The sequence below is a fragment of the Agrilus planipennis genome, unplaced genomic scaffold (assembly GCF_000699045.2).
Source record: "Agrilus planipennis isolate EAB-ADULT unplaced genomic scaffold, Apla_2.0 scaffold3, whole genome shotgun sequence".
In the NCBI taxonomy this organism is placed as follows: domain Eukaryota; kingdom Metazoa; phylum Arthropoda; class Insecta; order Coleoptera; family Buprestidae; genus Agrilus; species Agrilus planipennis.
The window spans coordinates 2,725,532-2,747,100 of NW_020442460.1; the positions used below are offsets into that span (position 1 = coordinate 2,725,532).

The 21,569-nt window shown below is 33.7% G+C and overlaps 2 protein-coding genes across 2 annotated transcripts in view; one reads left to right on the forward strand and one right to left on the reverse strand.

Moving 5' to 3' along the window:
• The window catches only part of LOC108742358 (atypical protein kinase C), a 244,055-nt gene that overhangs the window by 3,389 nt on the left and 219,097 nt on the right, over positions 1 to 21,569 (forward strand). Inside the window, exon 2 of the mRNA XM_018477543.1 lies at positions 18,260 to 18,348. Coding sequence (XP_018333045.1) covers positions 18,288 to 18,348 — 61 coding nt within the window. The 5' untranslated portion in view covers positions 18,260 to 18,287. The remainder of the gene's footprint in view (positions 1 to 18,259; positions 18,349 to 21,569) is intronic.
• On the reverse strand, positions 869 to 6,859 carry LOC108742391 (prohormone-2-like). Its single transcript, XM_018477591.2, has 4 exons — positions 6,654 to 6,859; positions 6,009 to 6,086; positions 5,048 to 5,339; positions 869 to 1,635 (listed from the first exon to the last, which is right to left on the reverse strand). Exons 1-4 carry the CDS (start codon positions 6,766 to 6,768, stop codon positions 1,164 to 1,166), a joined length of 957 nt encoding a protein of 318 aa, XP_018333093.1. The 5' UTR covers positions 6,769 to 6,859; the 3' UTR covers positions 869 to 1,163.

The window sequence follows — 21,569 nt, forward strand, 5'->3', positions numbered from 1 at the left end:
CAACTTTTCTTACTTCTTATTGAAATACAGTAAAAGCTCTTTATTCGCGGGGTATACGTTCCATAAATATGCCGCGAATACAGAAAGCGTGGATATGGAATGGTAATTAGTATGGAATCATAGGGGATACGTTCTAAATTTCCAAAATAAAACCTATATATATCAAAATAAAATCAATGTATTGATAAATTCGCAATTAAAATTAATCGTTATAATCAGCTTTAGGCAAGCGTTTAATCAAAAGATGCTGATACGTTGAAAAATAACACCGAATCCGCTTCTACTCGGTTAGATTTTTTACCGCTTCGGCACGTACCAACAGTACACTCTCAAAAGATGCCTATACATTAAGGGGATTCAGTAGTACACGCGCCGTAGAGTAAAAACATGCTTATCGGTTCTAGATATCATGAGTTTAATGTTTGGAACAGAGGTTTGAAATTTTGTAGTGAGATAGATAAAGCTTTGTTCTAAAACTTGTTGAAGGCCATTTTTTATTTCTATTGAAAATACGTGTCCTACAAGAACCATAAACTTTAATCGCTTGTAAATGCTTTTAATGACCGTATTATTGAAAACCAAAAACGTACTGAGTTAGTGTGAACCTTTGTCTGTTACCATACAAAAAATTAGATATTTATCTTGCAGCGTTAAATCACAATGTTTAGAATAGAAACCCATGTTTTTGAAAAAATTCACACTAGACACGAACGGTTTATTGCGGTCAATACCTTTGATAAATGACGCCGAATCCTTTTCTGTTTACCGATTGCAACCGCGAATAAGGAAACCTTGAATAAAGAACTTTTACTGTATATGAATAACAAATAAAAGTTTAGAAAATAAAATAAAACTAAATGCGTCCCATTTATTCAACATTTTTTAATATTTTTCCACTTACAACGTTCGAGATAAAATTGTAATCTTATTATACTGACTGATTTGATTCTTAATTTAAAACGTCAAATATTAGGGGTTATAATGCGACACCATCGATTATGCTTACATTGTACATACACACGTAAAATTTAATTATGTAACATTCATGTTATATTATAGATATTTCTACGAATTTTATTAGACAATTACATTAAAATATATATATTAATTAGCGATGATAAGTATGCGTGGTTGTAATTAGATGTAGATACGCCACGTTTACTTTACAAAACTAGTCTGTGATAAATAGGAAGATTTGGTTCCCTCTGGCTTGCCAAAAGTTGAGAGAGAGTGTAGAATTCATTTTTAGACCTTGCAGGACCATTTAAGTATCTTAATTCTCTTGTGGGGTCATTTCTTCTTTCGGATAGGAAGTATCTCTTCCTTTTGTTCTCAGAAAAATCATCCCATTGTCCTCGTTTGTCTTCATAAGCGAAATTAGAACTTGATTTCGGGATATCTCCTATTCGGCCAATGTGAGGATAAACCGGTGCTTCCAGCCAATTTTCATCATCGTCTCCTACATCATATTCGTCCTTGTCATGATCCTTATTCTGATTTTCGTCATACGTTGACCAAATGGGATGGTAGTTGTCTTTTTGTGATGCATGTCTTCTGTCGTTTTCCCAAATCTGGAGAATAGTTAGCCACTCTTCTGGACTCAGATCGATGTTCCGTTTATTCCTGTTTCCCATCCTTAAAATAACAAAACCTATCAACCAACGTAATCAAAATAACAGAAAATCTATTGGGATCCGTCAAATGGGAGGGGCCTAAAAACATGGCGCCGATTAGGGAAAATTTATCGTAGTTCCTATAGTATGCCGTGAAATTTCCAAGTTTTTAAATTACGATAAAATGATAAGTATTGATACAATATGTGATTGGGCTGACACAAAGCTTCGAAAAGGAAATTTCGTTGAAGATGAGCGTGTTTTTAATGTCAATCACATTATAAAATTCGGAAATAACAAATCCGGAAGCTAGCCTTCAAATTTCGCCAAGTTTACTGCCTACTTTTTACAAACTTCGGATTTAAAAAGTGATTCACGTTATATAATTGGTGAGGTGATTCTAGGTGATTTAAGCAATATCATATCAATGACTTGCACGCGCAAAGCCGATTTAAGAGAACGTTGCAAACACATTATTGCAACTTTCTTGTATTGCAGCAGACATGTTCTTAACCTCAAAATACTTATATCGTATCATTAGAATTGTGTTAAATCAATTACACAGGAATAAATAATTTCTCACTTTATAATTTTAGTATGATTCTAGTTTTGAATATTAAGGTTATGGCTGATGTAAATACTTGCTGAAATATACTAATCATGTGACAATTGACTTCTTTGATAATTTTTAAGTATAACCAAAAATTATCTAAATATTCAAATGTGTTTATAGGATTGAAAATAAAGGTAAATAATGTATTTTTAAATTAAAAAGACATGACTAATGGGGACTTAGTTTATCAATCGTTTAACAACCGGATTGGATGTGATGTCATTATTCAGAATCTCCATACGGACGAGTTGAGTAATTCATATAAACAAAAATAACAAAAACATGTGTTATGTCTTTGCGTGTTTTGGAAAATATACAGGTAAATACCTGTGTACGCTGTCATCCCTTAATTTCTGTTTTATTTGACTTTAAAAGCAGTTTTACAAAGACCTCTCAAATTTTGAAACTTTGGTTTACCTCAATCTTTGGCTATCATTTAATGTTTACTTAACATATACGTACGTAAAATAATTTGGTGATTTAGTTTTAAACTGGTGTTTAAGATTATAAAAACCAAAATAAATTTTCATTAAGTAAGAACATGGAGGAAAAATACATTTTATTTCTTCTATTTATTTTTCACCTTTCGGTAGCTTGTTTCTCAAAGCAATCGATATAAGCTGGTAACCGTAGAAACATCTAAACAAAGATTTTCTCGTTCGTCAGCGTTATTTTCTTCTTAAATAAGAATAAATAAGAAGCTTGGTTTCGAAGAGAACACTTCAAAGAAGCCTCACAACATACGCTACTTTAATTAATACGTAGAAAATTTTACGATAAGAGATTACACAATTGTCTACGAATGTTTTTCTTCGTACGATTCGAAGCAAAATACTCTTTAAAAGTAAAAGCAATTTCAGAAACATCGTTACCATTTCATGTAGCTACCTAGAAAGAAAAACAGGACCTTTTTTTAAGGTCACGTCGATGATGCACAGAACTCATACAATAACTATGACGATCCTTCGTAATCTAATGACTCTAATCTAATGTGTCTAGCCGGAGCCATTAACATCTCCTTTCGTTTATCAGCCAATTTTCTCAAAAACTACACAATGGGGAAACTTAGCAACAAATTTTACTAAACTTTTTCACAAAACCCTCTGTTAAAACTCGGATTTAATAGTTTGTATTTTAATTAAATCGATAAAAGTTGAGGTAATTGAAAATGAGTTGATTTAAAAGCATGATGAATGATTTTCTTCGATATTGGAGTATATGTTTTATCGAAAAATTTTAATTTGTTTTTATTGGTATAGTTTTGTTGTGTCCACAATTAGCCCTGTTCCCTCCTGTATCTATCAAGTACTTTTTGTTAATTTTATTTTGATCGCACTCCATGTTCCTTTCATCAATTAATAAAGTTCTACTTACGAGAAAAGCTTTTTATAAATCGATATCTGCTAAATGTACATGGACACGTTATGAATTCAGGATTTCACATTATTACAGGACATTAATTAATTACGGTCTCTACAGACTGAATATTATGCACGGTTCACTGTGCAACATGGTTTGGAAACGCTTGCTGTAATTCAACTGTCAAAAACAGTGAACTGAAATTTAAAGGTGAATAATAAAAGCAGTCTGAAATAGGTTTGAATAGGATTACAGCACGATTGATTATAATCATATAACAATTATTGAAATCGTTAACCTTGTAGGTCGGTTGGTCGTGGTTGCTGTTGTCACCTCTCGTAGTTTAGTGGTAGAACTTTGGTTCGTAAAGCCAAAGGTCCTGAGTTCGATTCCCGGCGGGGGTGTGACAACAGCAACAATTTTTCCCTCGTTAATTTGTGGTGGTTTGCAGTGGGTAAATAAAAAATCGAAAAAATGATTTCAAATTAATATTGTCAATGGTTACTATAAAACTTGTTAAACAAGAAGAAAAATTGTTGGCATATCATTAAAATTAAGCCAAAAGCCTCCAACCACAAAATCAAACTACATATCTGTATATATTATCTATCTAAAATCGATCAAAATTCATTCTAAGTATATTGAAAATAACAAAACAAAATTGATAAAGGAACAACATCCAGTTGTTCTTTAGTTTGTCTTTGAATTCTTAACACTTGTCCTACATGAAACCTTCACAATCTTCCTACCTCATGAGGAAGTTATTGCATGACAAATCCATTAAAGTGAAAGATCAGCAGGTTTTTGAAACTTTCTGCTTTCCTTGTACCATACATCAAAAGAAATTCTCTGAATTGGATGTTCAACAAGATCAAAATAAGAGTGCAGGCCAACAATAGGTCGCACGACTCATGTGGATGAAAACACGCCCCCATAAGAATACATGTACTTTTAAGCGAAAAAGTTTTTGCAGGCGAGCATTTCACGAGTATCATGAGTATAATATGATCGTGAATGATATCAAATGAGTGCTACATTTGTCTGTAATGTTGAGAAATATTAAAAGCATTAGAAAAGTTCATCGTGGCACTGTCCACAAAGCTGATGTTTAGATGAAGTCGCTTGTTGGACACAATTCTCGATAATTCCTTTATTGTCTGATTTATTTTTTTGAAAAGTTATTGGGTTTGTTAGGTATTCTACTGACGACGGTAATAAAAAATTAATATATAAAGAAAACTGGTATTATTATCTCATTCAATATCCATCCCAGGACTCTTCATCTTCAGATTATCCTTTCATAAGCCCTTTCAACGCCGCAGCAGAAGGAATAACGGAAATGGAAAAACGAGAAAAACCAATTTTGTTGTAAGAGATTTCATTTAAAGAAAGGCAACATATCATCCTCTATTCATTCAACGAGTTTCAGACTCTTACTAAGCGTACTGAAATAATGATTTACCTGACTTTTGCGTCCCTCCGCTTTCGACGTCTTTCATCGAATTGTTCATCGTAGTATCGATACTGATTAGGTGGACTGGAATCTCTGTAGAATTCGGACTTCAATATAGCGTTTTCTAAAGCCTCGTCCAGCTTCTCCCTTTCCACGTTGTACTGATAGCTTTTGTCAATGTCAGACAAAGAGGGTTTCTCATCAAATTGAGAAGAATAGTCGCCAGAATCAGACGGCAAGTCAGGATAATTATTGTTCCTGTTTTTGTCTTGCTGCCAGTCCGAAAACAGTTGTGAAGCTCCTTTAAATATACAAAATATTTCATTGACCAAAAATGTTCACTTCAACACTTCTTTAGGCAAATTTGGACGGATGGGTACGGTTGTTGATGATGCAGAGCATCACATACAACTTAATCATGCCTATCCCTCGCACCATAACCCCAAAATACTAATCTAATACTCTAAACGTCGAAATTTTACGATCAGAATGTGTCTGTTAGAATAAACACCGAAAAGCGTCAATTTTATAGTTACCTCCAAAATGTTGTAAAATCAGTGGAGACAGATGCCTACAATTTGGTTACAAAGCAAAAACACGTTTTTTTCCGTTTCCATTTGCTTAATAAACTTGGATGAAATTTTACAAAACCTGAGCGTTCTACGTTCGAGTGGTTTGTTATTAGGAGAAGTATTTGTTACACTTGAAGAAGCTTCTAAGTGTTTAATTTTATTTTTAATATGGAGTCGCAAGAACTTCAAGCTTCTTCGATTCAGCAATTCCTATTTATCTTTATTTCATTATTACACTGATTTATTTACAATTGAGAAACTTAGAAGCGGAGCTTCACATTTAAAGTTAGGTACTAAATCGACTAAGTTAAAAAAGAAAATGTAATAAATATTCAATAAACTTTTACGAAAAATTATGACTGAAGGAAGAAATATTTGCAGCAAATTCGTTCACATACCTCGTTTTATAGCAGAGGAAAACGTTGAAACTTTCTGGTTATCATCTGAAGCGGTTTCGCCATTAAAAGCTCTCTTTACTAGAAAGAAAAACCAAATTATGTATCTCGTTTTTTTTTTACCAAATAGGTACTTTTTACCAATTAATATGTACATATGTACATGACATTAAAAAAAAATTACAACACCAACGCAAAATGAAATCTGATTCAGTGTCGGAATCCATTGGAAAAGCTTGGTATTAATGTAGTAAATATAGACGTTCTGGTAAACAGCAACAGAAAATTATTGATTATTGATAAAATTGGAAATAAAAGCCATATGTGCCTGTTTTATCGTGTCGTTTATACAGAAATATTATTAGAGCATATCATAAACGGTAAACAACAATTTAGAAATGAGCTTAATATTAAGCGAAGTGTAAATTGCCAGATAATAGATATATATATTGGTGAGTGATGATAAAAATACACTCAAAAATAAATTATTTCTCAACAAATATTTAAATTTGATTTTTTTTAATCGTTTGGAGACTATAAAAAGTATTTCTAGTTGGTAAGTTTAATGTCCAATAAAAAATTAATTTGAAATGAAGCTTACGAAAAATTGGAAAATGCTTTAATACTAAAAAGAAACGTGTTTTTTACCTTTGTTACTTTGTTTAAGTTCGTTAACTTTAACATCTTCTACGAGACTTTGGGGTAGTGAAAAGACGATGCCTAAGTTGAATATAACGGCCACTGTCGTAACTATCCACCGCATCCTGTACCTGCTTCTTTTCCCAACGAAAGCTCTCTATTGACTGGTTCCCAGATGTTGCTGGAGAGCTTTTGAGCTTTTATTGTACGACGCCTACGTTGAAAACGAAAACCGACAGCAACGTTTGTGTTTATCGGCACGAATCTCTTTCGACCAATCACGAATGGCCAAATTCCACTTAAAACTATCAAGAAATATACAAAGTATCTTTTTAACAAGTCCTCTTGTCCTAATTGTTTGTTAAACGTTTATTAAATCTAACCTTTGCGCAGCCTCTAATTAAATGGAGCATTCGTTCTTTAAGTTATTATTACTAGTAATTTGTTGCTAAAACTTTACAAGGAAGAAATAAATTGCCGACTCTCACTTACAATTACTAAAAAACTAAAACAATTTGGGGAGTGAATGTTTTAAAAGTTTAATTGCATTTCGAAATTTTATCCAGTAATTGGCCGAAAATCGTCAAAACTCAAAAGTTCTCCAGTTTTTGATAATACCACCGATAGTAGTCGCCATATTTTCTTGTGTACGCCATAGGTATGGGAATTCTTAACAATAACTAAATAATGCAGGACCAGTAATTCTGGACAAATTATTTAAAAATACAATTAACTCTTAAGTAAGTATAAAATGTATAAAACAAGTATTTGCTGTTAGAACGACCGAACTTTTCCATGGAATTCTAAGAATTTTGAATCTGTGATAATGGATAAATATTCTGGAATTTCCTTGTACATTAAGGGTGAACACATTCCAAAGGAAAACGCTTCACCCCGACCTTGTTTTCTTGCGCATGGTTAATAAGAATTTTCTACAGAAAGAGACGCAGAATGTTCTCGCTCCATCACTTGTTGCAGTTAACATTATCAATTTTTCGGAAATGGACAATCCTACATATGGCTACTCATAGAAAAGGTCAATCACAATACAATTACAAAGGAAAGGTTATAACGTTCTTTCCAGAAGGTAGGCAATAAATAATAAATTGATAAGTCCTGGAAAATTTAGAACACCGCGTAGTAAATGCGATGAACCACTTGTTGAATATTTATCGATTTGTTCAGTCATAATTATTCTCAGAATTAACGTTCGTATCTCAAACAGGTGGGTGTGGTTTCTCAGGTACTATTACATAAAAAATAATTTACACTTACGTGTTGTAATATTATTACCTGTATTAAAAACGGGAGAGCGATTGTGAAATGACATGGGAAAGCACTTAATCCGTTCAATAAACAGATTAGTTTCAAAATAGCTTTATCGCAAAATCCTTACAACGGATAGGCTTTAATAGTGCAACATGATATTCTTCAGTAAATTCCAATAGTGGAGCCTTGAAGCCTATTCTAAAAAAAAAAAACTTTTTGGGCGTTTCGTTCCCACCAGCCACTAATGCTGGTGGGCGGGCAGTCTCTCCGGACTACACCGGAAGATAGGGCGGAAGGCCCCCTTTTCAGGAATCGTGGGAATAGGTGGGTGGTAGTTCGGGTGAGAAAGATGAGACGGACGAAATGAAGACAGAAGAGAACGAAAGATTATCTGTGGAATATTACTATTCCAGCATTTGCCTAAGTGATCCAAGGAAACCATAGAAAAACTTGGACCAAAGAAAAAAGACTCGGAAACGAACCGGCGTCCTCCCGAATGCTAAGGAATAGTCTAAACCTTTAGGTCACTTTGGATTATTATTGTCAAATTGTTAAAAGTAATAGTTACTTTTGTTTCATTTATTTAACGATTCTTGAAGTTTAGTAGATAAAATAATCTACATAAATTTATAAAAATCGACGTGTGTGTGCTTATATTTCACTCTGTAGCCAAAATCACACCTTAATTTATTAATTTGTGTGTGGTGGTAGCCCAAACCTTCCCATCGTGTACTATGTTAATTGCGTGTCGATAGCTGTGAGGCTGTGGAAGATCCGGGGTTTAAAACTGGTCGACCAAGATTCAAAAAAAATATTTGACCCGAAAAGTTAGAACCATTCTGTAATGTATGGGTGGTGAGGATGATTTTTGACGCTGTTAGGGCATTTAGACCAGAGTGTCACCAAAAAATCGTTTAGAATAAGTAAGACTGCACCACTCTATACACTTAAATACTCCTTAATGTTTCTGGATTTGTCTACACCTAGAATGTTCTAGAATATCTACTATTGTCCTCTAATAGAACATTCTAAAGTGAACTGGAGCAGAAGAATCCAGAACGGTCTGAAATGTTTGAGTGGTGGAGGCGGGTTCTGTCTAATAAATTAGTTTATTTTTTATATGTACTTCGACCAAAGTCCTAAAAAATGTTTGGACTCCCCTACAATGTTCGAAATTACGTTTGGGTTGCAAATCGACTACTAAAATGCCCGTTTAGAGTAAGGGAGAAGGCAAACCCAAAAAACCGGGTTGTCGTTAACTAGTAATTATAATAATCGTTTTGTGTTGACTTTCAGAGTTTTATCCAGTATGTTCCACTGAATTCTATTCCATTTTCATGTGCTTCAATAACTAAAATAAATATTAGGAAAAGGTCATTTCAAATGTTAGACAAGGGCAAGGTTTGCGTGGGTTTTACTCGTTGTAAACTGCGTCGTATATTCAGCTGGACAAGTCGATACCTTAGTAAGGCTTTTGTCTAACATTTTAAACACTTCAATTAAAAGCAAATATTGGTAATGACGGCATACTGCTGTATCTCAATATTATAAAAATATACTCAAGTATATGAAGCATCATCGGTTTGGTCAGCGATTTATCGAAACTTTATGGCGTGCTGATGAGATCAAATAAGAACGCAATCACGATCGCCACAATAAATTATTAAATAATCCATCCATATTGAGCAAGTTGATACTTTAGTAAAGCCATTATTTGACATTTGAAATTCTTCAGTTAGCAGCAGATATCGATAGATGGCGACATGCTGCCGTAACCAAAAATTAGTAGTTTTCATTCTAATTTTGTGTCAGCTCTCAGACATAGAAGATGTCACGGTTTTCAAAATGGTTTCGTAGTGTAACATTTGCTTGTACTTATTGATATTTTAAACATTTTAGTTTACTTTCACTGACAGCGTAAACAAAACGGTCGTTGGAGATCCGTCGGGTCGGTTTTTGCATAATAATTAAATATCTACATTTTTTTGCTTTTGTCCTAGTCCATTATGTAAATCTACAAGAAACACATGAATATTCAGCAAGCAATTTTCTTGCGCAAGCTACATTAACCAATTTCTAGTTAACGGAATTAGTGTTTCTCGTTGTGATTCTGTGTTAAAGGGCGATTCATTTTAATAAAACATTTCATATTTATGATAAAACGGCGAATCAATAAACGTAACATCTTAATGAGATTTCTCTATTTAATAACGACTTAATTATAATCTTTTAAAATCGTATGTTGTCTGTGCTATTTCAACAAAATTTAATTTTGGATGATTTTAATATTTGCTTATTTTAATATTTAAATAATATCTGCTTCTTCACTTAATTTCTTTTTTAATATTAATGTAACGCTGTAATAGAAACTTTTAATTAACGCAGATTGCGATTGTACAATTTACCCTGCTGTATATATAGGTAGGGCAAGCCGGGGTAATCGCGCTCACGGGGTAATGGCACCCATATATATATAACCTGATAACTACAATGCTTAGCGAATCGAAATGCGTGATGAAGTGTGTGGAAAGTGATGTCTAAGCAAACAGTGAAAGTCCGCTCTAAGCAAGAGAGAGGAAAGGATCTTCAACGCTAAGACAGCGATTCAAAAGGGGTGTCAAAAAGGAAAGGAGCGATAACACATAACATTCCGTTTATCACATTGATATATACATTTAAAAGTGAAAATATGCGCCGTCCACATCTAGGACGTAAACCAATTTTCAATCAACAGCAAGAACGAGATGCAGTTGAACAAGTTAAGCTTTTGGGATCGTTATACTATGGGCTGACTATAGCAGATTTGCTCAAGATTATTTACAAATACGCTAAGCGACATTACCCCTTTGCTTGACCGGCATTACCCATGGTCAGGGGCAATAGTAGGTACTCAAATCTGCCTTTTTCTACATATTTTATTACTAATTTTTAATAAAAGTTTTATATTTTTTGTCTTAATATATTAATTATTGAATAATCGCACTATTATTATTTCGTCAGAATTTATAAATAAAACTATTAATATAAAAAGCATAAAGCCTTTCCCTTAAGTGAACGTTATTCTTCCTGCTTTCCCTACTTGTATGATAGTTGTCAAATAATGAAAATAACTTGTAAATTGTCCTTTCGTTTTTTAATTATATGAAATATACTGTGCAGCTCTTAATTTTGATGGATTAAAATCAACAATCAATTCTGTGGACCTATGAAAGGGGTGAAATAAGGACGTAATTTGGGAAAGTTCCGCGAGGTGGTAGTACAATATAGTAAAACCCTTTTAATGTTAAAAGAAAACTTTAAAGTTCGGTTTAATTTAAAAAAATTTAGCTTCATATTTTTCATGCCTAAAATTGTACATGCAATGGGTGATAATCGTTTCTGAACTTGATGATAAAAGATGATAAAGTAACAAAGGAATGATTGCTGTTGTGAATTTATTTGTAGGTAACAATTTTCACGAAATATTTAGTCAAGGAAACTTTCCACTTTTGTTATTGATCGTTCGGATAACTTTGAAAGCTTTCCGCCGAATTTTCATCTAAATCAAAAGTTTAACGAAAGATGGCACGTAGCTACGCTTGATGGCCAGGAATTTTGCCAATACAAACTATTTAGTATGATATAATCATGTAGTGTTAACCTTGAATTTGCTAAATATAAACCGCCTTTAGGTTCTGGAAAATAGGAATCTTTGTGGAAGTTATAAACTGGACATATGTAATTAAAAACTAATAAAAAACATATTGAGGCTTTTCTGGACAATAATAAAGTCCAAATATTTTTATTACTTCCTTTACTTATTTTTATTCGCATTTGCAATCAAATACAATTGTTCTATTTGTTGTAATGTATGTTGGATTGTCCAGAAAGTTAAAAAGTTTATTTTAATGAAACTTACCAGGATTATTGTACGGTTTTCACACTATTAGTCCACATAATCTCTATTTACGACAATAGATTTTGTCAATTATTGGAAATGTTTTTTTCTTCTTTGACCCTGTTCTACACTCATTGTAATCGTCTTCTAACCCTACAAGAACGAAGAGTTAGTAAAGATTAATTTTTTCTGTTTTGTTCATTCGTTGATCAAATTAGTTGTTAATAATCAAAACAGTCTTAAATTCGTTTAATTGTTCCTAGTTTTTAAATCAGCTACCGTGATACGTAAACTACATTTCTTGCTCTTCTTGAATTAGTTTAACACCAAGCAGGTTCTTACGTTCTACCGCAAGATTGGTTTGAGTAATAAGTTCATTCATTTAGTTCAAACATGTGTCGTTATTGTTCCACAAATAGTCGCCATTTAATGCAATACATTTTGTCAATAATAGTAGGACGAGCATTTTCATTATTGTGTTTTGTGTCATAGTATAGTATCCGGTCACCTTTTCTTTCAAGCCAGTTCCACACTTCAGTTTTTACCTCATCGATATCACAAAAGTCCTTTCCATCCAAATATTACGTCAATTTAGTAAAGATGTGATAGTTGTCAGAAGGGCAGAAGGGGAGTGGTTCAAAACATCCCGCATCCAAACGAGGTCAACAGCTCCTGAGTTGCACGCGCGATGTGCGAACAAGTAATTTCCTAAAGGACACAAGCGTTCTCTTCGTCAAAATCTATCGGAGTTCTTTTTTATGGGTCTACAAAGTTTGTTAAAGATCTTACAATATGTTGCAGTGTTGACTGCTTTATGTTAGTGCAAAAAATGAGATACGCAGAATCCCTTTCCAGTCACAGATAGCTGTCGCCATAACTTTTTCAGCCGATTCGTCAGTTTTAAAGTTTTTTCTTAAGGGAATATGTAAGGCGTCATTGCACCGATTCTTATTTTTTACATTGAACCCATGTTTCAGAATCCGTTATTTTAGAGATGACAAGGTCTTACCTTCTGTCATTTCGCATTGGGTGAAAGACGAAATGAGGTCCTTCATCCTGATCACAACGACAGTTAGTTATCATTTTAAAAAAGATTCGAGAGTAGTAGCATTACTTTCTAAATAATAGTAGGTGAAAATATCGAAATATCGAAAAAGGATGGACATATGGCATCTTCTGAATTTTATATTGTATCGAGGCATAAAGATTACTATGTTTAGATTAGCAGATGATATATCAGTATTAGCAACTAGCAAAGAAGAGTTAGAGATTGCTTTAAATAAAATACAAGGGAGGAAAAAATAGGAAATGAGTGAATATAAAGATAGGAGACGAAAAATTAGAAGAGGTGACTGATTTTAGGTATCTAGGAAGTTACATAAGTCAGGACGGAAGGAATAGTAGGGAAATAAAGGATATCGCAGGGTTGAGTCGCTTTCAATAAAAGGAAGTCACTCCTATGCTCGTAAAGGAACGCGGCGTTGTACGGGTGCGAAACATGGACAATGGGCGCGGCGGGAAAGAAAAGGTTAGAAGCGTTCGAAATGTGGTGTGAGGATGTATGATGAGAATACCGTGGATAAGGAGGTATTAAAAAGAATAGGAGAACAGAGGACTCTATGGAAGTCAATAAGNATCACAACGACAGTTAGTTATCATTTTAAAAAAGATTCGAGAGTAGTAGCATTACTTTCTAAATAATAGTAGGTGAAAATATCGAAATATCGAAAAAGGATGGACATATGGCATCTTCTGAATTTTATATTGTATCGAGGCATAAAGATTACTATGTTTAGATTAGCAGATGATATATCAGTATTAGCAACTAGCAAAGAAGAGTTACAGATTGCTTTAAATAAAATACAAGGGAGGAAAAAATAGGAAATGAGTGAATATAAAGATAGGAGACGAAAAATTAGAAGAAGTGACTGATTTTAGGTATCTAGGAAGTTACATAAATCAGAACGGAAGGAGTAGCAGGGATATAAAGCAGAGAATAACGCAGGGTCGAGTCGCCTTTAATAAAAAGGAGTCATTTCTATGCTCGCGAAAGGTTAATTTAGAAATTCGAAAAAGGTTGTTAAAGGTGTATGTTTGGAGCGCGACGCTGTACGGGTGCAAAACATGGGCGCTGCGAAAAAGAAAAGGTTAGAAGCGTTCGAAATGTGGTGTTACAGGCGAATGATGATGATGCCGTGGATAGAGAAGGTTAGAAATGAAGAGGTATTAGAAAGAATAGAACAGAGGGCTCTATGGAATTCAATAAATATTAGGGGAGATAGATCGATAGGGCACCTTTTTAGGCATGAAGGTCTAGTCAGAGACATACTGGAGGCAGTAACAGGAGTTAGGAGGAGTAGAAGTAGACCCAAATTAGATTACTGTTCACAAATAGTTTAAGATGTGGGATGTTCTCGTTTTAAATAAATGTGAAGATTAGCTCAGGATAGGAAAGAGCGGAGGTGCGTGCCCAAGTAGTCTTAGGACTGACGACCTTATGGTGATGATGATGATGATCAAGACATGTACATTACATTATTAGTTCTTTGGAGGAAGAATTCATTGCGACTTTGAAAGAACAACATTAGCATGATGAACTTCAACATTTGGAATTGTATCGTACATTCATCAGCATTGGCACGTGTTGCAGCCAGCGGTCGGATTTCAATTCTAATTATTGGAATCGCGAAATCTCCGAGAATTTTTAAAATATCGAGTTCCGTAGTCATAAATATGCTATGAACAATCGGATTAAATGACTGAAATGTATTGAAGACTATACAAAAATTCTATTAAAATTCCCATTGTTAATAATTATTATACATTGGTTCGACAATTCTATGACCTACGTAGTTACGCAAGATTGTCTTTGTGGCTGTTATCACCTTTCGTAGCATAGTGGTAAAGTCGGGAACAGGGGTTCGATTTCCGGCAAGAGCGCCACAGCAGCAAAAAATTTCCTCATTAATTTGAGGTTATTTGTAGTAGTAAAAGTTAATTAAAAAATTAATTCACTTTAATGCATTGAAAACCGTACAAGAATTCTTTTAAAATTCTCAATCAGATTAAAATTGTGTCCTAAAAAGTGGTACTCGTAGCGCTTGATGGCCAGGAATTTTGCCAATACAAACTATTTAGTATGATATAATCATGTAGTGTTAACCTTGAATTTGCTAAATATAAACCGCCTTTAGGTTCTGGAAAATAGGAATCTTTGTGGAAGTTATAAACTGGACATATGTAATTAAAAACTAATAAAAAACATATTGAGGCTTTTCTGGACAATAATAAAGTCCAAATATTTTTATTACTTCCTTTACTTATTTTTATTCGCATTTGCAATNTAAAAAATTAATTCACTTTAGTGCATTGAAAACCGTACAAGAATTCTTTTAAAATTCTCAATCAGATTAAAATTGTGTCCTAAAAAGTGGTACTCGTAGACAAAAATTCGTTTTCATAATCCTTGATTAATTATATTCATAATCATTTGATTAATTATTGTTGAACTGGTATTACTAATTTCCGTTTGTAAAATTTGTGTATGCCGGTAGCCAGAGTAGTCGTTTTTCATTTTCAAGCCGTTGAATAATAACGGTCAACGGGAAAGGTTAAAGTTCAGGCTCGTGTTGCCAAGAAATTAATGCAACAAGTCAATGAGATTTGTGTGGAAACCAGTTGATAGCGACGCTTCATTAAATAATTAAATTGAAGAGTCAGCATCAGTATTTATTGTTTATGACATCTGGTAAAACATTACATTGTAAAGTATGAATTTCGAAAAAAAAATGAAACTTGGTTAAACTATTAAGATATTTATATGAAACGTACGACAAACTAAAAAGTTACATATTTTGTATATTTATACATTATTTTGTATAGAAGAAGATTTTATTTTAAGTGTACCTACTGAAGGTAAAATGGTTTTTTCTTAATACATCATCATCATAAGGTCTGTCCTAATACTGATGGGACACGCTCCTCCACTCCTTCCTAGCCTGGACTAATCTTCGCATTTCCCTAAAACTAGAACATCCCACATCCTGAACTATTTGTGAACATTAATCTAATTTAGGTCTACTTCTAAATACTGAGTTATGGAGTGTTATTGTAGAATGAGATTCCAGTGCTAGAACAGCAAATAAAAGAGGAACAGTTAATGGGGAGGATGATGAGGAAGAACTAAGAAGTTCAGAAGATGCGGTAATCAATGAAGAAAGAAGAACAACGATAAAATGGGAAAAACAAAATGAAATAAGAGCTTTAGATGGAAATATAGTAGGTATAGAAAAGATCAGATGATGGTCCCCCAAAACATATATTCGCTGGGCAACGTTATGTGATGAAAAGACGAAATATCTCTTTCTCTGTCCCTTTTAATTGGACTATTAGAAATTTTACAAAATATCTTTAAAAAGGTCTTCTGTTGGGTCATAATATTTCGTAATGCAGAATCAAGTGTTTTTAAGGTGAAAGGATTATTCGAATGCAGAGTATTCAAATGCAAATTATTCGAATGCATTTATGACATTTCATAGCCAGAAACAGATAATCCATTTGCGTCATGTTACAATTTTAGTATAATTTGATAGGATACACAACTAGCTACTTTTGGGCATACAATTCCAACGTCACACTTCCATAGTCCATAGTTTCTATATTTTTGGCATTTGACTTCAATTATTTATTTGGTTAAATCAAAAAAGTAAGACATTTAATCGAATTTATATACACATATTTATGCATAGTTTCAATAAATAAATACAGCAGCATCTTCATAAATTATTAAACATTAAAAACTAGTTAGTAGTATAATTTGGAAATCGATGCTTTGTTCACAAATTCAGATTCGTTTTTTGTTATCGAACACTTTTCTATCCGATTCTTTTTTCATTCGAATACTTTTAGTGAGTATGGAATGCATTTGGGATATTACAAGAACTGAATAATCTTTATATTACGATTTGAACAGTCACATAAATAATCATATTGTCTTTTAATCCTTCTAGTTTCTAAGTGACTTTCTGGGAAACACTTTTAAGTTGTTCCAAAATCAAAATCCTCATTCCAAAGGTTTGTTTCCCATATTACGAAATGTGAGATATAATTTCGTATTTCGTGTACTTTCCAGGGTATGTTTTATGTTGAATTTCCCTTATACCTGATGCTTTTAAAGTCACATAGAACTCAACGCAATTTCTTTGGCAAACACTCCCTGTCGTCCTTGACAAGACAAGCAACACGTAACTGGTTTAGACGTTTATCCTTCGCATACACTCCTTTAGTCTCGAGACCCGGTGACTGGCTACCTACCAACCTTTTTTCCTTCTTTTCCTGGGCACTCCGACTTCCGGTTTCGCAAAGCCTGCCTTTCACAAATAGCATTTGCATGAAGCCCACGCTGCCTGTCGGTAGTCAGTCGAGTTGGAAATGTTGTTGGAAAACTAAAGGGATGATGACGTGTGGGTGGTTGGTTGGTGGCGTGGCGCTGGTGATGTTGTCAATGGGTATGGAGAGCGGCGTGGCGCCAAAAGTTGGCGCATGGGACGTTGGAGGAAGTGAGGTGACGCTATGTAGGTTTGAACGAGTGGGAAGGAGACGGCAGCCGGGGTCGAAGACGAAAGCTCGCGAAAGCTCAGTATCGTGCGACGATCGTCCTGGAAAACTGTTGTTGACGCGAGTGCTTTTTGTGAATATGCGACACGTAGCAGGGTTTTTTTGAAGTGTTTTTTTAAAGCTTTTACAGACTTTGGCGATTCTAAAGTAAGAACTACCCTTGAATATATTAGTTATAACAACTTTAACCATCAAAAGTGATTAGTAAACACACTTTTGAAGAATAAAAGTAGTTTAAAAATTTGCTCATTACACGCCCACAGGTGTTTTTCGACAATTCGGTAATTTTCTTGGCAAAATCGTAAATATTAATAGAACGGCGTTTTTGCCAATAAAACGTCTTCAATCTTGTTTAAATTTATTTACCATAATAATTTATGCAATCTAAATTACATAAATAAATTAAAGAAAAATAGATATTCCCTCAAAAGATACAGAATTAATAAATTATATTATTTAGTCATTTATTTTGTAGCTCCCCATAATAATTCATGTAAAAAATATAGGATAAGGAGCATTTTTTGATGATTGTTTCAACTTCTCTTGTATGTCTACAACTGCGCAGTAGACGTAGGTGATCTATTTAATTCTTGTTATAATTTTACCTACGTGAAATACCATTAGGGAATTAAGTTCATCATTTATTCTTTTTGTAGAGCAGTTCTATGAAATATAAATATTCGTCTTAACAACGAGGCGTGATGCGTAGGTAATTCTAACATGTAATTTGTCAGGTTTAGGAATTATAGTGGTTTGTTTCACTTTGGATCACTTTGGATAGATAACAAACTTTCTATGTATAATTAAAAGTTGATAAATGAGAAAATAATTTATATTCTGTTTCTTCTTTCAGAGTTCTCATTACGGTGAAGCTAGTGATAATGGATAGCAAAATGGTTGGCGTTACACTCAAAATGGTTGTTCTGTTTCTAGCATTCAAAGGTAGGATCACTTCTTTTGGCTGTTGTGCATGCGTATTTTATCAATTAGCTACACACCTTCGTTAACATGTTTTTACTCTTGGATTTGGAGAATATAACGCGTACTTTTTGATCATACAATCAATAAATGACTACAAGGTACATACAATAGTGGAGATGAATTTTTTTTGGAGCAAAAACTATGAGGCTAAATATATTTTTGACAATATGACGTGGTATTTTGTCACTGTAATGGTGGTATACGTCTCGATGAGATGGGTTGATGCGCTCGATAACATAGATGATGTTTGCAATTTAATATTATTCTTTTTATTAAATGTTTTAAATTATGTCATCGTAAAATCGAGAATTAAATTTTACTCTAAAGCTAATTGATGGTTACAGAGGGCTCTCAATATCCAAACCTACAGTTCGAAAAGGTTCTACTGTTATTAATTATCTTCAGTAGCAAAATACTGAAAAAAAAAATAAAACAATCAACGCAACATCGTCGATAAATTGTTAGAGAAGTGCTTCGACTTTGTTTAGGGATTTGGAACATATGTATTTATCTTCAGTATTATTTTAGTTAGTAATAGCCTTAAACAAAATGGAGGCGGTATTGACAAAACAGTATTGTATGTAAATAAATAAAATTGAAACAAAAATACCGGTATGTAAGGGAAGAAAAAGTAGGGAAACTGCGACTATAAAGATAGGAGACGATAAAATTAGAAGTAGTGGCTGATTTTTGGTATCTAGGAAGAAGCAGTAGAGATATAAAACAGAGGATAGCGTAGGATCGAGTCGCCCTTAACAAAAAGAAGTCACTTCTATGATGGGACACCTTCTCAGGCATGATGGGAAAGTTAGAGACATACTAGAGATACGAGTTAGACTTAAGAGGAGTAGAGGTAGACCTATATTAGGTTACTGATCTGAAATAGTTAAGCATGTGGGACATTCCGGTTCTAGGGAAATGTAAAAATTAGCTCAGGATATATAAAAGTGTAGTGTGTGATCAACCAGTCTTAGAACTGACGACCTTATGATGATGATCATTGTCTTAGTCTCCCAATGTATAGATAAATTGAAAGTTCAAGTAAAATAAACCACATAGTAGAATAAAGATTAGGGCTATAGGGCAGTGATCTAAGGGAACTATTCTGCACAGACGTTTCGTCAGCTACTGCGGCTGACATCCTCAGTGGTAGTGCTGCGTTGACAACGTGAACGTAGATTATATCTCGAACTCTCGGCAGTGACTGTCGCTGCAGTACCACTGAGGATGTCAACCGCAGTAGCTGACGAAACGTTTGGACAGAATAGTTCACTTAGACCATGGCCCTATAGCCCGAATATTCATTCTACTATGGATTCCGGCCGTGAAAGCCTTTGTTCTTAAACCATACATACATTTTGTTAATGTTCATATTGGTATGAGGCAAAAGTTTTAATTCAATTAAGAATCGAGCTGATACGGCGTGGCCAAAATCATTCTAAACTAATGATGGCTATATTTATTAAGCCATAGACTATTTTTATAAAAACCAATCAGGGCCGTAAAGACTATTTACGAGTGAAATTTTTGGCATGCCTATCGTTTCATCTTCCTACGCCACAAACGGAAGTTGAGTGTCTAAACATATTTTCAGGTTCAATAGTTTCGGTTCGATGAGAAATTGATAAATCAGTCGCCTTGCTTGTACAGATGAATGAATTTGATGACCTACTGTTCAATAGTTGTTTTGTAGAAAATAAAAATTTTATGTTTTATATAACCACCGTAAATAAAATTGTGGACGTCTAATATACGAGTAATATACAGTAAAACTTTAACAGGGATCGATAAAATTGACCTTCCTCGAAAACTGAATTCAATTTTAGAACTGCAACCGATCAGTTTTTATTTCTGTTATCTTAAAAAGAGAAGATCCAATACCAATGTTTCTCAATTCTGGCGATCGAACTTGTAGATTTTACGTAAGCACAGATGATTTGCTTCCCTTTTACGAGGCTTTGAAAACTCAAACTTATTTAATTTTGAAGCCGATGGACCATGAATCTTTTATATTGAAAGGGCCCTTGTAACACTGTACTCTCTCATCAATAGATATCGACATTATTTTCCTCTTTTCCCGAACCGTGCCAACCTTTTATAGTGTAGAGCGCTGGCTTCACTGAAAAATTGCATACCAATTTCGTTTGACAATGTTATACAATTGAATAAATTCCATCTTTATTTTTAAATTTGCCAAAGTTAACAAAACGACAACCCTATGAGGAAAGTGCTAAAAATTAATAAAATAAAACGTTCTGGGGTATCTTTTATCATAAACACAAAATTATTTTGCATCACTACTAATTGGTAGTTGTAAAATTTAGCAGCAATGCAAAGATGTAAATATTAGGAAAAGAGTTAGACAAAGACGCACATTGTTACTGAGATTATTATTATTCAGGACAGAGTAACTTTCGGGACAGATATCTATAAAAGGACGAAGATATATGTATGCTTGGATCTGCTGATGATATAACAGAGTATTAAATGAGATGTGGCATTATAAAACGATGATGAAAAGATTACGTATGAAAAGGTATTGGAAAAAGTAGCGCTGTGGACGCCAATAGGCAAGAACAAGGAGAAGAAGAATTGCAGGACATAAAAGAATAATCAGAAGCAAATCACTAAGATCTCGAAAGAGAAGTAATAAGAAGAAGAGTAAGACCTGTATTAGATTATTGTTAGGGATGTGGGATGTTTTAGTTTTCGGGAAAATCCAAAGTTAAAGACAAAAAGAAGTACTATTCGTTTCAAGAAGTTTGAGATATGCCCCTTCCTTTTATTAGGATGCGCCGTAGCATAATTCCAAATTCAATTATATTTGTTTGCGGAGCTCATTTCTCCACCGATCATCGAGCGAGAACTAGACAAAAGTGTACAGTACCATTTGCAAAATTATTTAAACTGTCTCGTTAAAATTTAAGAATACAGTTAAAAGCATATTTAGCAAAAAATAATAACAAGTGAATTATCTTAACGTTCTACACACCTATAAAACTTTTGCTTTGTTTTCTATTGTTAATTTATATACATTTTTGTTTTAAGAAATTGGTAAACATTTTCGTCTAGTACTGTACAGTTCTAGTCGATCTCCTAAGACCGCCCATCGAGAGCTCTGCTCGTTCAAGCTTGTTCCAACTATTTCTGTCTTGCTCACGCCTAGTGTGTATTCTTTCTAT

Bases quoted from the DNA above. Each gene is read 5' to 3' on its own strand.
- LOC108742391 (XM_018477591.2), bottom strand. From the start codon at position 6,768: ATGCGGTGGATAGTTACGACAGTGGCCGTTATATTCAACTTAGGCATC. The intron at 5,340-6,008 runs GTATGTGAACGA...GTATATTTAAAG, and splicing joins TTCCTCTGCTATAAAACGAG to GAGCTTCACAACTGTTTTCG. The intron at 1,636-5,047 runs GTAAATCATTAT...TGTTATTTTAAG, and splicing joins CGGAGGGACGCAAAAGTCAG to GATGGGAAACAGGAATAAAC.